Genomic DNA, 15,657 nt, shown 5'->3' with positions numbered 1-15,657 from the left:
AAAAAAGATGACTTGTGCTTTTCTTCTTAGTGGCAGAGAAGGTTCACGAGCAGGAACATCTTGGACCTTGATCAGCAAAAGCTATCTTTGTGCCATTATTATGGCATTTAAATCTATAGTAGATAGCGTCTAGATACTATGACTATATACTATTTGCTAGGAGGGCTCAATCTGTGAAAACAATGAAGGAGAGCATGTTCTAAAAATTGCCAGCATATGTAAATCTATATTTGGGTTTGGGTCTTGGGGATATTTTTGCAGTTTTTCTTTTGGGGGGAAGGAGGGAAAAGGGGAGAATGTAGAATCTAGAAGGTAAAATCTGACTAGTAAACTAGTGTGGACTTGTGAAACAAGTGATCTTTTGTTCTCTGCCTTGGTGCCAGTAGCACCGAATGCCATTTTACTCATAATGACAAGTAGTAGTAGAGAGTGGCTGCACCTTATTTTATAAAAAGAGACTACATATATACCAGCAGCGTTCTTCTATTGGTTAATGATAATTCATGGAAATCTTGCTAGTCTCCCATTTTGCACTAGTACAGGAGGATTTGTATTTAATCACCTTTGTATATCATATAGCTTCATGTTCATATTTTTTGACTCATTATTAACCCCCCAAACAAAGTAGGAAATGTACTTTTGGGGCATCAGAAGCTTTGATGTATTTCTTTTCAACAATCTTAGTTTTTTAGGTGTGGATTCATTTACATTTCTAATACATTTGTACTTCTATCTGTGAAAGAAGTGAACGTTTTTGAAAGTTGACAACAGAACTATTTCCTCAGCTTTCCTATTTTGTGTGAACTCAATATTTTTTGTGCCAATGAAAAACACTGAAACTTCAAAATTAATACTTTAAAATTATTCATTGTATGTCTTTTTCAGAAGTATTGCATTAAATGGATTTATGACAGCTGTAACTATTCCAGGGTGAGCTGGTTCTGACTGAACTTTCTTCTCCTTGATGGTGTTCTCTGGGTACTGAAATCTGGGTTTTGGGTGTTTTTTTTCTTTCATTTAGTTGGTTTTGTGGTGGTTTGTTTCCTTTTTTTTTTTTTTTTTTTCTTTTTTCCCTCCTGTGTCCTGGTTCAGCTAGGATAGGGTTAAGAGAGAGAGGGGGAAGGGATCTCCAGGGGGGTTATTCATACCATGCTGAGGTCAGGTCTGGGGGCAGGAGCGCAGGAACTTTTTCCTTTTGGCTTTGGTGATGGGGAGCACGCGAGCAAGCTATCTGAAACCATTCGGTATTTCTCTGTATATCTTTTGTCTTGCTTACTGTTACTGCTGCTTATTGTTGTTATCATTGCTACTGTTGTTGTTCAGATTGCTTATCACACTGTTGTACTAAATTTCTTATTTTAACCTGGGGTTTGTGCCCTACTTGTCCGTCCCCCACCCTCAGACACAACGGCAATGTGGTCTCTGGTCCTGGCAGGGCTTAAACCACCACACTCTGTGAAATACGACTTGACAGTCCAGCTGTGTGTGCTCTTTTTGTGCTGGGACTTTTGGGACAGAAGTATTAAGGCCACTTAATTTATGTTTCTATGCATGTAATAAATTAATCAGTGTGAATAATGTATTTTTTCTATGCTAGAATTTTACCCAGAAATTGTTGCAGTTGTGGAAGCAAGGTGGGCTGGAATTGTCGGAAAAGGCATAATTGCAAAACCTAGCAGTGTCTGAAAATGGTGTCCTCAGCACAGCAAACAATATTAATCACTTCCAGCACTCTCCAGCAGATGTCATGTAGTATTTTGTGCTATTATAGCAAGTGAAGATCATTTGCTTGCTTTTAATTCCAAAAGAGTTAGTCTGTAAATTAGGATATAATCAGTAAATCCAGAACATGATCACCATTATCTGCAGTTATTAGGAGAAAGGGGAAAACCTCATTTAAGAGGGAACTGTGACCAAGAATCTTGTTAGAAATGCAAAATAAACTTTATTTACTCAGAAGTGTATAGCACAAAGGGCAACAGGAAAAAAGAAGTGTTACTAATTCTATTGTTGTTGTTCATTCCATGCTGCCTGATTACTGTAATTTCTGCATAGTCTGTTGTGAAGCAGAGCACAACAAGCTGTGATTTTTGTCTTTGACATTGTTTCCCTTGGGGGGCAGTTGCTAACCGCCCAATAACACTTCCTCCTTTTTAATCCAGCATCTTCAAAATTTTACCATATTGTTCTTTAGCTATGTTGGTGATTACACAGAGTAAATCTTGTCACTTTTGGTGGAGACAGAACAAAGGTAATCCAAAAAGTAATAGTTTTAGAAATGTTTTTGATGGGATCTTCTGTAATTTTGTTGGCTAGTGAATATCTTCATTATTGAATTGGTTGGTTGATTTGCCCTGTATATCTTCCATTAATGGAGTGTATCCACTATACAAGGTAACTTCTCGTAGAAAAACTGGGATGTTTTTAAAAAACTTAAGTATTTCACTTCCTGAAGTAATAAAGCCTATATCAATAATGGTATAAGGTGTGCCAGTAGCTGATGAGCATAATAATTTATAGGCATGTCCATAAACAATCCACTGCACAATGAATACATAGCAATAAGTAATTTAGCTGAATTAATACTTGGGTAATTTTGCCTTTGAGGTGTAAATTTAGCTTCACTATTCCATTTTAATAACTGAATATATTAAACTATAAACAATAAAAACTCACTTCATAAAAAAATAATTACATTGTATATATGCTACTCTGTTTCTCAGTATTCACTGTATTTATCTAATAGCCTCGACCAAAATAAGGGTACTACTGCAAAAGTAACTATTTTAAAATAAAGTTAATTCTGAGAGGAGGAAGAGGGAGATAATTCTTCCCTTTCCTCTGTTAAGAAAGCCCTCTTCCCTTTGACTAATTCTTTTCCCATTTTAAACATATCTAGAGTGTTCATGTCTGGAGCAGCGATAATTTTTGTATGTGTGGTTTGTTGTCTGTGCAACCATTAGTACGTATCAGAGAGCTGGGGAGGGAAGAAATGCCTTTGAAATTCAGTGGAGGTCATGTGCATGACTCCATCAGTCTACCTTTAAAAATGCTAAGCAAAACACTTCCAGTGCCCACAAAGCTTTCCATGATTAAAAAGAAAATTTCCATAAATTCTCTTGAAAAAATGTGAACTTTTTATGAACAATTTTCTACTGATTGATGTGTAAACCTTAGGGAAATATTGCCACTGTTCTCTTCATGGCTAGTTCTAGGGGATATTACAACAAATAGTCTTTCTTATGATTAACTTGCTCCTGGGTCTGAAAAAACATCACAACAGAATTTGTGCACATATAACATCAGCCAGAGAGCACATCCTTCTCTGATGCTGAATTAATAGAAGGTTAGTGACTGGAATGTAAGTGGATTTTTGTGGCTGTAAAATTTGATTCAAATCACCCTACAAGAGTAGGAAGTGTAAAGTATTTCTATAAAAATCCAATCTGTTGGTCTCATGACAAAAACTCTGTCTGCTGGATATAAATAATTGTTTGGTGTGTTGATGGTTGCTTCTAATGACACCTTTGATAGTAGCTTTAGCTGTAAAGGTGCCTAATTCTTTCAAGGCTTGGTTTTGCAGTAAAAATATAAAACTGTAGCTATTTTCTCAGTGCTGTTCAAAATAGATGTCATAAAAGTAAACTCTTCAGAGGAATCTGAAGGCTCAGTTAAGTTACCTTTCAGCTATTAGTTTATGCAAACTGTTAGTAATTTCCAAAAGTAATGTAGAATAAATACATAATAAAAAAAAATGAAATCCATGTTTGTCAATGCCTTTCTCTCTCTATCCTCTATATATCCATTTTCAATCTTTACAATGTCAATGAAAGAATGACATGAAGGTTGGCTATTTGTAACAAGTGTCTCAAAATAATAAAATTGTATACTGTAAACCTTTAATGAGGGACTTCCCTGTTCAGGCTAAGTCTTGTTTGGTAATGTATGTGAGATTTCCTCAGAATAAATTCTGTGCAACCCAATTGCCTAAGGCCCTATACCCTCATCAAGTTTGTATTCTTTAACCACAAGTAAATCTGTGTATTCCATAATCCTTCTAATTTTATCTGTACTTCCAATTTCAATCCTTTTAGCTTCCACATTGCCTACCAGAACTTCTGTAACAGGCATCCCTACAGCAAAAGCATTCTTCATAGCAATAATGAATGGTACAGAGGCCTACAGGATGTAAGAATAACTAGGTGTTGGCAGGTTTTTCTCGGGATGACCAGTTATGAAAATTTTTGATCGAGTAAGGATGTAGTAAGGTCTTAGGTCTGATTTGTTTCTTGATAGGTGGTCTTGATAGGTGGTCTGGCTGGGTTACAAATCTGGATTATGTGGCACTCTTCATTATGTAGAACTCTGTATTGCAGCTGAACAGGCAGGAATTATTTAAGGAAAATGCTCAATGCAATGCAAAGATGTTTTATTTCAGTGTTGTAACATGCTGATGACAAAATTAAAGTGATTGCAAGACTTAAATTAATTCCTAATAACTCAGGAATCTGCAAGGTATATAGTGAAAGGAGGATGAGAGAAAGTAACGGGGCCTTCTTTTGAAGAATCTATCATTCCTGACAGTATTGAAAAATTTCTGGTTACAGATTGATCAATGACTCACAGACCCAGTTCTGACCTACTGTCAAAGAGCATGAACTTTTTAGTAAGTAGAGCCTGTCAATATTATTAAACAGATCTAAGAAACAATTTTCAATTGGAAACCTTGAACATATTATATCTAACTTCATTCTGTGAAGAGATAGTGGAATATAAGTATATTTGATTAAGTACTGTACATCTGTTCACCACTTTGGCTTGAAGTGTCAGCAGATATTTACAAAGTTATGCTTATTCGGTTATTCAACTCTGGATTTTTTTTTTTTTTACTGTAATTTTGAAGATTGGCTTTCCATTCCTATTCATTTTAAATAGCCATATTACAGTTCTGCAGAATGAGTTTTCAAACCTGTGACTGATAAATTAGTTTAAAATTGTTACATTTTAGAAATCTGCTCCATTTATACTTTCTGACTGTGTAAATAATGACAAGGTATAAGACAGTAATGGAGAGTACTATTGTTTAAAAATTAAATCCTTTCAGATGGATTTATTTGAGCAAATTTTCTGCAGGGTCACAGTGATAACTTTAACAATTCACGTTTTAGTTTCATTGTGATATCTACGTTTCTTATGTTCTGAGTGATACTGAAACTATGTAACATACATTGTGTGGGTTTAGAGGAATGTGTGGTTAATGAAAGCCAGCATTTCTTCACTGAATTAATTGTAGTGACTGCATGATAAATATTACGTCAACTTGAACAGCTTTACTGTTTCTTAATTATGTTTATTAAGTATGTCTATACATTGTCTATCTAACAACAACTATGAAAATAAAGCATCTAATTATTTATGAATTTGAAGCACTGATAATGGTATGTGGATCCAGGCTTTAATACAGAAATTTTATTGGAAGTTCTATTCAATTTCAGATGATTGTGTTACTTTTTTTATTAGATTTATTTTGAAAATAAGTAGTACCAATGTATTTTATTAGTTATCAACACAGTTTTACATTGCACAAAGTAATTAACTTTATTTTCCTGTGAAACCTTAAGAAGTAGTGAAAGACAATTAATTTTAATAGTCTCTCAAAATATTTTTTTCTTGTATTTTCTTACTTAAATTGCATGGTGTGATGGAGCTTGGGCTTATACATTCTTCTAAAGTACTTAAACATTTAAAAAATTATATATGAATTATTTGCCATTTATTTGTTACATTATTTTCTGATTGTGAAATTTTATAAGGAGAGTATTCAAAAATGTCTATATATATTTGTAAGTGGGTATAATTCATACATAAAGTATGGGAAAAGTAAATTCATATATTTTAAGATAATAGATCTGATAGGAAACAGGGACAAACATCAAAGTGGGAGTTTTTCTTTTCCTAGCACACTTACACAGTTAAAAATATTTCACACATTAGGTCACCTGGTGTATTTTCTAATGGTTATGCTCAGGAGTGTTAGAAAGATGTTCAAGAATGGAAGAACCACCTGTAGGAAAGTTTTTACAAGACAGTCTTGTTATGTGTGTTTATTTGGCAATAGGATGCTCACAAAGATTCAAAGGAGAATCAGCAATGTTACATAGCTTGCAGATGCTTTAAATTGGTCACTATTTTAAAAAACTGCAGTTATTCATGCCTGATACATTCCGTGTGTGCTTGTGTGAGTATGTGTAGATCCACCTATATCTATCTGCATAAATACTGTGTCTAGGTATGCGTCTATGCAATCCCACCCTTGATATGATTCCATCCTAAGAGGAGCTTAACTTTTTTGGTACTGGACGGGTATGGAACACAATATTTTCTTTGGCCTGGCCATGCTTGTCATGAGAGCACCTCTCTCCAAAACATTTTCAGTTTATGTACTCTTATGCACCAATATTGTTGTTAGGTACAACTTTTTCTTTTTTTTTTTTTTTTTTCTAGTGTAGAATGATCCATAAATGCTACAGTTTCACTGTTTTTATCTTGGCATGCTCATATCTATTGGGATATCTTTGAGACAAGATTTTGTATTTCAGATGTTCTTTAATCATTCCTAAATTACAAACAATTTTTTGAATGCAAGTCTTCTTTCCCCAAATTCCAGTTAATGTCTGTAACTGTTCATCATTCCATTCTTGCAAAATAGGACAAATGCTGTTGGACTGCCTTTCCCACTAAATGCAAGTAACCCCATATCTTCACTCATTTTGGATAGCTTGTAAATCTGAAGAATTTTTTTTTGTTGACAGAAGGACTCCTATTTTGGTCCTATATTCTTACTTCAAAATTATTTGCCTAACAAAAATGACCCATAGTAGATTTTGTTAGGCACACTCAGGTACCTTTGGAAACATGGTTTTGCAGATTATAGTAGGATGTAAGATTATATGACATTACATCTGAGACTAAAATTGTTTCCTGTTCTTACATACAATCCTCATAAAAATGCATTCTAATAAATATCTATCTCATATTTAGAAGGACTTAAAGCTCACTTTATATAATATTTTTCATTGCTTCACTCCAAGCTTTCCTCTACACTTAGAAAATCTTTGCAAGTAGTTGTTCTTACCAAAATCTGAAATTTCTGGACTTTTTCCTGTGTGTACTTTTACATCCTCCATCTTTTTCCCTTTCTGAGTGTTCTTGGATATATTGTTATTATATATGTGTAAAATATCTACAGTTAAGCAGACAGGTGTTATACAACATTATGTCATACTGGTACCTAAAGCATCTGTGAATACATCTTATTAAATAGGATTCTTGGTATGAATTCTGATATTAATATAAATTGCCTTGTGTGCATGTGCAAGTGTGGGCATGCACACTTAGTATCCATTTGACATCTGAGGTTGATCATTTAATTAGTCTCAGTAACACAATTGATAAATCATGTGGTCAAGACAAAATTCAGCGTAAGGGAACACGTAAAAGGTAACTAGTGAGTGATGTCTGTTACAACCACAGACCTTGTCAAGATGTTAGAGGTAGGAAATGATACTGTTGCAACTAGTGTTTGGAGATTGGAGCTCCTAAGGTGCGAATGACTTAAATAGTTGTTGCATCCCAATTTCTCAGAATGATGACTCAAATTTGCTGATTGCCAGGTCAGGATTAAGGTGAAAGAACACCAAGGATTCTTCAGTTCACAAAACTCAATTTTTATTTAATCACTACAGATATTGGCATGAAACTTTGTCAGTAATCATTGCAACCTCTACAACAAGTGTCAGACTTCATAACATACACCAACAAACCTTACAACATACATTGATTAGTAGCACATCTTATAACATGCCCCAACAAGCCTTAAACATGCTTCAACAGGCCTTGTCTTATACGCAGGGATACAGGGGTATGGGTGTATAAAAGGAGAGTGAGTGGGTGATAAAAGGAGAGAAAGAAAGAGTAAAAGAGGCCGAGAAAGACAAAAAGGAAACTTTCACCAGTCCTGGTTCCACTGTAGGTCCAGCCAGCCCAGGGGGCCCGTTCCAGAGGGGAGCGGCCACCCAGGGTTTTGACTTGTGTTCTTTTATAATTCCTTGCCCCTCCTTTGGGTAGGCACTTGTACTCATTAGGCTAATTAGGCATCATGCAATCTATGCTTCTTGAATTCTCCCTTCAGATTCTTCTGGAAATGAGTCAGTGAGCTTGGGGGTTGTTGGGGAGTTACTTCCCCCTTCCTGCAGGTATGACCACTGTCTGACCTTTCCTTTTGGCATGTGCATCCTGAAAATGACTTCTCTATTGGCTTTTCACAGAGTCACTCAAGATAGCCCCAGACAAGTGTGATCCTATCTTCATGGGACTCCCTCCTCTTGCTGCAGCTTCCTGCCATTACACGCACAGCCCTGACATTTCCATAAAAACAGTTTCCTTTACCAAAGTTCTTTATTGGATGGTTGAGACATTAACTGTGGCTTCCTCAGGCCATCACATTAGTAGAGACAAATAGGGTTGCTTATAAAGATAAATGAATGGGAGTAATTTGTTAATGATAAGATGGTGAGTATTCATATTGATAGGAATAGTGAGCAGCACGGAGAATACTAGTGAGTGTAATGATTGCAGTAGGAAAGGTGACAACACTGAGGGCAGCACGAGTTATGTACCATTTTTTAACACAGATTTATAACAGCTGGAAAAATAATGAAATTGCTGTTTCTTGGGCACACTTTAGAACCCTACTCTAATATTCTTATAGTCAGTATATGATCCCAAAATATTTTAGAATGCGAACTTGAATGAAAGACATAAATATTTTTGATAATGGAAGTCACAGCTGTAATAGTGTAAGAAGCCTTTCTGTGGCTGTCTGATCAACTCCACTTGCATTTCAGTCATTTAAGTGTGATGTCCAGTGTGACGTTACAGGACCAGCCAGTAGTAACTGGCCATTAGTACCTTCCTCTGAGAATAACTCCCACAAGATCAGTTTACTGCAGAATCTTCTTGACTTCCAAAAGCAGTGGGAACTGTGACACCCAAAAACTCTTACTGATCACCTAAGTCCATTCCTGCTTTCAATCCAGAAAGTACTTGAGTGAGACTTTTGTGTGTTCATTAGTTTTTATTTATACTGGATTCTAGCAGCAGAAGACAATGTAATGAATAATTTGTTGTTTCTTTTAACTTCCACTGTATCTCATTAAAGCTAGAAAATAGGCCAAATAGCTCCAGTACATTTGCTATTTTGGCCTAATTTCTTAAAAAATGCATTTTTATCAAGATCTACCTCATTGTGGAAACACATTTCATTGTATAGCAGTTCAAACAGGAGAAGGGTGAGGGAAGTAGTGGCAATGACAGCATAAACCTTCAGTGCGTGTTAGAAGCTGGAGTACATTATGTCAGGATGTTCAGTCAGGGAAAGAGTCTTTGACAGAAACTGTATTACTCTGCTTTCCTTCATTATATTCCAATTTAAATTAATCATATTTATCCTACTTTTGCTTCTGTCTCCATGTTACTTTTTCCTTAAAAATTTTTTCTCATTTTATTTAATCTTATTTCTATCCCTAATAATTTGCTGTAATTTCTGTTATCCTATCTTTCTTTTTAGGTACTGAGCCTTTACTCTTGTATACATTACTAACTTCATTGTAATCTGGAGTACTCCATAAGTGTAGAATCACACCTAATTTATTGTTTATTTTTTATGAAATGAAACTTCTCCATCTTCAGCGTGCAACAGTCCTTCTTTTTCTATGCTTTCTCTTTGTTGTTAATAGTTATTTTTTCCCTCAGTTTTTTTCCCTCACTAATTAAACAAGGCTTTCCATCATTCTCTTTGGCCTGTTTTTTTTACTTGACAATTAGTCTGTCTTTCTGTTGGTTTTGGTTGTTGGACTTCTAATATCGAGCTTGAAATGCAGATTTGTTAGGGAAGAGGAAGATTGTTGCCTTACAGTATTTTTCTCTATTACTCAGAAGTTCCAGATTATATTAGCACATGAACAAAGGATTATATTAACATAAATACTTCAGAGAGGACAAACATAGACAATGATTGGATGTGATAGAAGACAAGATGGTCTTAGATTTTTTTTTTTTTTCCTACAGAAAATATGAACAAAACTTAATTAAAAAAAAAAAAGTAACTTTGGGGAGGAAGAAAATAATCTATGCATCTAATGCTTTTACTGTTGCAAAAGAGATCTTTGTAGAATCCAAGTCTCCGCTTGGATGCTTGAAAGGCTAGCTGTAGTTCATTAAATAAATGAATAAAGGAGCTGAAAAAAAAAAAATCAAGCCTTTCTGACTTGACTTGTGATTTCACTCAAAATTTACCCAAGCAACAGAGGCAATTTTATTATTTAATGTAATAAGAAATTACAACATGATACAGTACCACACGATATCCTGAACCTATTTTTTAAAAGGACTCCATGCCTTATTAGAAAATCATCACTTGTAGTCAGATGTCCACTGCAGAAATTACTGTGTCAGTTTAAAAACACTACTACTCAGAAGCAGTTTGCTCCACCCAGTGGCAGAGCTAACAGAAGAGGGGGCGTGAGCAGCACCATTCATGCAGTCCACCTGTTGGCCTTCTGCACCAGTGATTTAAGCAGATCATCATCAGCTGTGGTTGGTAGTTCCTCAAAGTTGAACGTCTCTTCCATGAGCAGCTGAATCAGAGTCTTTCTGTAGCAAACTTATACAAGTGACAAAGTAATGAGATGCAATTAAAAAATAACCTCCTCGGCCTATATTCCTATAGTTTCCAAGATGTAAAATTCAGTATATGACAATTGTATTGGTCTTTTCATTGTTCAAATACTATGTATGCTGTCATATACATGTCATTTACAAAATATGATATATCAAAAAGTATGGTTTAGTATCACTTGAGCTACAGCAATTGATGTAAAAACGACACCAGATTTTGCTTTGCTGTGTCTAGTTAGATGATCACTACTGTTAGACCTCTGTAAAATATTAAGGGCCTGATGTGCAACTCTACACATATGTAAGTAGTTCCATGGTCTGAACGAGATACTTTTACTTGTGTTGAGCAATGACTTAAAAATTCGTACTTGATATGGTCTGTATATGCCAGCAGTACTTTTAGAGTATGTATTCTTTTCATGTGCATAAAGGTTAGGACTTACCAATAGCATAGTTTATGTTCTGCTTTTCAAAACAAGTAGAATAGATACTGTGTCTTTAGTGTTCTTGCAACAGTAAGTTGATTTTAATGATTTTTCCTCTTTGTGAATTCTCTTCATCAGGTATCTTCAAATCTTTCAATGGTGGGTTGCGCACCTATGATTACTGTAGAACCAGATGACACAGTCCCTTACCATTTGAGTGTATCTCCATGGAGACGAGGAATCTTTCAAGGTACAATGCAGAACCAAATATATCAAATCCTTATAAATTAGCAGATTAAATCTGTATACATTTAATGCTTACATTTCTGCTCAACATAACCTTTCTTCTGGGAATAAGGCCATAACTACTGGTGATACTGGTTTTTAATCTGGCTCATGTTTTTTATTGTAAAGGTATATTACTGCTAAATATGCGGTCAGGTCCTTCAAAAATGCCAGCATATTTGCAACTTTATGCATTTAATAGATTCTATGAAAACTGACTTAATAGGAATTAATGATTTTGAATTATCACCTAGTTCTTGGGTCTAAATTTAATTTCCCAGAATGTATTGAATAGCTGTAGTTAATTTAGCACTTCTAGAACCAAAGGTTTAAAGGTAGAGACCAGAATTTGATACTTTCCCTTGATTAAAGTTCCATTTGTTGACCACAAGATGAGAGTACACAAATAGAATGTCGTGAACCTGATTCCTTCTTTGAGATGTGTAGAGGCTAGGGATATCTACAAATAATTCATGTCAGTCCATGTTTATACTGGTATTCTTACAAGACAATATCAAAACTCTTGCTGGTTTTAGCTAACATCAGCATGTCATATTTAATGTTTTGTCCTGAGAATTTTTTTTAAGCAAACGTTTTTAACAATTCCAATTTCATAATTTTCAAATGCTTAGTAATAATTCTACAATTTCATGGTGTTCGTTATTTACCTCATAATATGAAAAGCATGACCGTGAGGATGAGGCTGTACTCAGTCTTTTTCTTCCGTGCAGAGTAGTTGTGATAGTAACTCAGCGGTACAAAGTATGAGAGTGTGTTTGCAACAGTCATGAGAACAGAAGAGTCTGTCTTAAATTAACTGAATAGCAGTCAGGAAACCTACATTTGAACAACTATTTAAACAAAAGGATTTCTGATATTGGATAAATCTCTTAATTCAAAATGCTTGGAGTACAGCTTTGATTTTCACAGAATCACAAAACCATTTAGGTTGGAAAAGACTTTGAAGGTCATCCAGTCCAACCATTAACCTAGCACTGACAGTTCCGAACTACACCAGATCCCTCAGCGCTATGTCGACCCAACTCTTAAACACCTCCAGGGATGGGGACTCCACCACTACCCTGGGTTCCTAGCTCCAGACACTTCATTCTGCTACCTTCTTAGACAATTGAGATTAATGACAGCTGTTTTCTCACCATTAAAAAGCTATGAAGTCTTGTCCCTGAGGATGCCAAACAAGTTTGCCCTTTTGGCCATTTTGGTTTTAGTATCTGATTTGTAAAATGTAAGTAGTAATGCCATCTCAATTCACAGGTGATTTGTGAAAAGTAATTAATACTTATAACAAGCCTTGGCCTAGAGCCACAGGAAGTCTTCAGTGCCTTCTTGCTAAATCTGAGAAAAAATTCACTTTCTATGAATAGGAGTCAGCTTTCAATGAAATTTGTGACTATCAGAAGTGTTCACCAAGATATATTGAAGATGTGCTATATTTTAACTGTGCCCTTTTTTTTTAGGCTTTAAAGATTTAGGAATATTCTCTTTTGGTTTAGAAAATCCCCAATTCTTTTATATATAGTGAAAGATACAGTAGAAAAGATTGCAAGGGAACTATCATAGAGCAAATTAATACTGGGTGGTAAAAGCCATACCTTCAAAGGGATAGAGATAACATGTTCAGATTGACATCTCCTATGTTCTTTCATTCTCCTAACTTCTGTTACAATGGTTTCCATTATGTTTGGAAGTATTATATGTTCACTGAGTGAGAAAACGAGAGAATAGTAGTCTCTATAACCTGACAGAAAAGTTATTGGTTCAAAGAGTGGCAAGGCACGTACGCCCCTTTTTTTCAGAAAACAGTTCATTTATTTTATGCTTTAAAATAAAGTTATAGAAGGTTACAGTTATCCTTTAAAATGAGACAGGGCCGAGTTATCTACCATCCACCCCCTGGCTCACTGCTTGCTTTAATCACTACCTTAGGAAATCATGTTCATTCTTCCCCTGAGTAGGGTCAGTTTTGGCTATGTCACAGAAATTTGTGCACACTCTGTAATCATTCAGCTGCTGTAGGAGGGAGAGTGGTGGAGGGAAGAAAGGCCACTGTCACAGGTTTGAAAGGCAGCGGCTGATTTTGCTGTCTGATGTTAGGTGTGATACAAACCTAACTACCAGATGTCCTATCTAAGGTAACAGTTAGGAAATGCTTACTTTGTGGCTTCAGGGAGAATGGAAGTCTGTCTGCTTCATACTGTGCAAGGCTGGGAAGTCGTATTTGTTCCCTAAAGCAGAATTTTCACCTCCTGGGAAACTTTAATGTCAAAGCTGAGATACATATATATATATATATATATATATATATATATACACATATACACACATATATGTGCATTTTTGGCACTTTGAGGATTTTTTCAGTAGCTAGCCTGAAGCATGAGAATCATGCATTAGATGTGATTCAAATGGGAATTAATTAGGACTCAGGAGTGTTAGTCATTCCTAGGTTCAAGGTATTACAGGTAAAGAATAATTTAAATATCCCAAAAGAAAGCTACTCTTCTTTCAGTTTGGTGAATCTGTTTAGAGGGAAGTAAATAATCCATGGGGCCAACATGTTGAATGATAGAAAATAAAAAGCAATGCTCAAAAGCTATCCACAGAGTAAACTTTATCCTGTGCCTAAAAATTAACAACTATTTAGATACCTAGTTGAAGACTTTGTCATAATGTTGACGGGTGATTTCGAGTTTAGGTAGTATAAAACTTTGTAGCCTTGGTGTTCTAGTACTGGTTTTGTCATATTAAAATAAATTCTCGTAAAAGGATTTTTACCATATAAATTGTTGTACTGAGCAAATGGTCTGCATTTTTCCTTTACATTCAAAGTCCTTTTCATTGCAAAATGATATAGCTGCAAAATTATACTTATTTTGCTTTCTTTCTTGTTATTTTATGATTGCTAAGCTAAAAATGGGCCCAGTTCTTTTCAAAAGTCCATTTGGAAGCATTCCAGTAGAGGGGTAATATTATACGCTTCAGCTGGTTTGTAGCTGTATGACAGCTTTAACATAGAAATAATAGCTAATAAACATTTCACACAATATTCTGGCACCAGATAAAGTTCTGCTTTGTAAGTAACAGAGCAATTTCCTTTAGGTTGGATAAAGCATCTTCTGCATGTTACTTCTATCAGACTCTTATTTCTGCTTTCCACAGAATAAACCATCTTTTTTTCCAGAATAGACTAAATGTCATAATGCTTGAATATTTCTTGTGCAAAAAATACCTGTTACAGTCAGTGTCCTTTTAGCCATAAAAATTTTCTAGCTTTTGGAAAGGAGCTTCTAATTTTATGTATCACCTTTCATTTATTTTTAAACTATATCTGTACTCAGTAGGCAGCATTTTTCCATGCTACTTGGAGCTTTTGAAGCTTACACTGAGGAAAAAAGGCAATATGTTACAGACCATGGCCTGGCAGACTGCAGCTGTAGGACAGTTTTAATGAGATGGTTGTCACGACCCAAGACTGAGAGCCCAGAAAGTCACAATGCTTCTGTGATCCCCTCAGGTTAAATTAAGGTGAAATGACACCAAATGACCAGTTAAAGTTTTACTTGCAGTAGAAAACAATTTAAATTTGGAAAAGTATAATAAACAATGTGGTGTCTTACAAATCTATAAGAAAGAAAAGAAAAAAATGTAAAGAAAAGAAAGGAGAGAGAGTCAAAGAAATTTGGTTACCACCCCTGTATCCAGCGTTGTCTTGGGTCCAGTAATTTTTGGGTGGTTGGGTGCACACACAGAAAAGATTTTTGTCACCTTTTAAGTTCATCTTATCAGCTGATTAGCATACTAGACAAAGAGAGGCAGGTATTCCACAAACTCATTTCAATGAGAGATGAGGAAAAACATGGAGCATGGCTTCTGTGCATGCATTGAGGGAGAATGGGGTGCACCATCCCTTGTCCAGTTGAGATGGTGGTCATGCTCACTCTGCACACTTGTCACATCCCACTTAGATGAGGGAGACAAGTGACTCAGATTCGCAAATCCCCAACGGAGCCAACAACAGTGAGACAAGTCTCAAAGTTCAAACATTTATTAGCTACCCACAAAGTACTAATTGAACACGCAATAACTGACTATAGTGAGTTGTGGCAAGCAATACAGTATACCTTGAATTTCTTAATAGCAGTGAAGGAAAAGGGAGAAAAAGGAAGGGAGGGAGATAGAGGGAATAGGG

The 15,657-nt window shown here is 35.5% G+C and overlaps 1 protein-coding gene across 1 annotated transcript in view; it reads left to right on the top strand.

The window, feature by feature from the left end:
• The window catches only part of CFAP47 (cilia and flagella associated protein 47), a 338,064-nt gene that overhangs the window by 175,130 nt on the left and 147,277 nt on the right, over positions 1–15,657 (top strand). Inside the window, exon 49 of the mRNA XM_026846341.1 lies at positions 11,301–11,412. Coding sequence (XP_026702142.1) covers positions 11,301–11,412 — 112 coding nt within the window. The remainder of the gene's footprint in view (positions 1–11,300; positions 11,413–15,657) is intronic.

Source organism: Athene cunicularia (genome assembly GCF_003259725.1).
Source record: "Athene cunicularia isolate RWA chromosome 1 unlocalized genomic scaffold, athCun1 chr1_part1, whole genome shotgun sequence".
In the NCBI taxonomy this organism is placed as follows: domain Eukaryota; kingdom Metazoa; phylum Chordata; class Aves; order Strigiformes; family Strigidae; genus Athene; species Athene cunicularia.
This window is presented reverse-complemented; position numbering and strand designations above follow the sequence as displayed.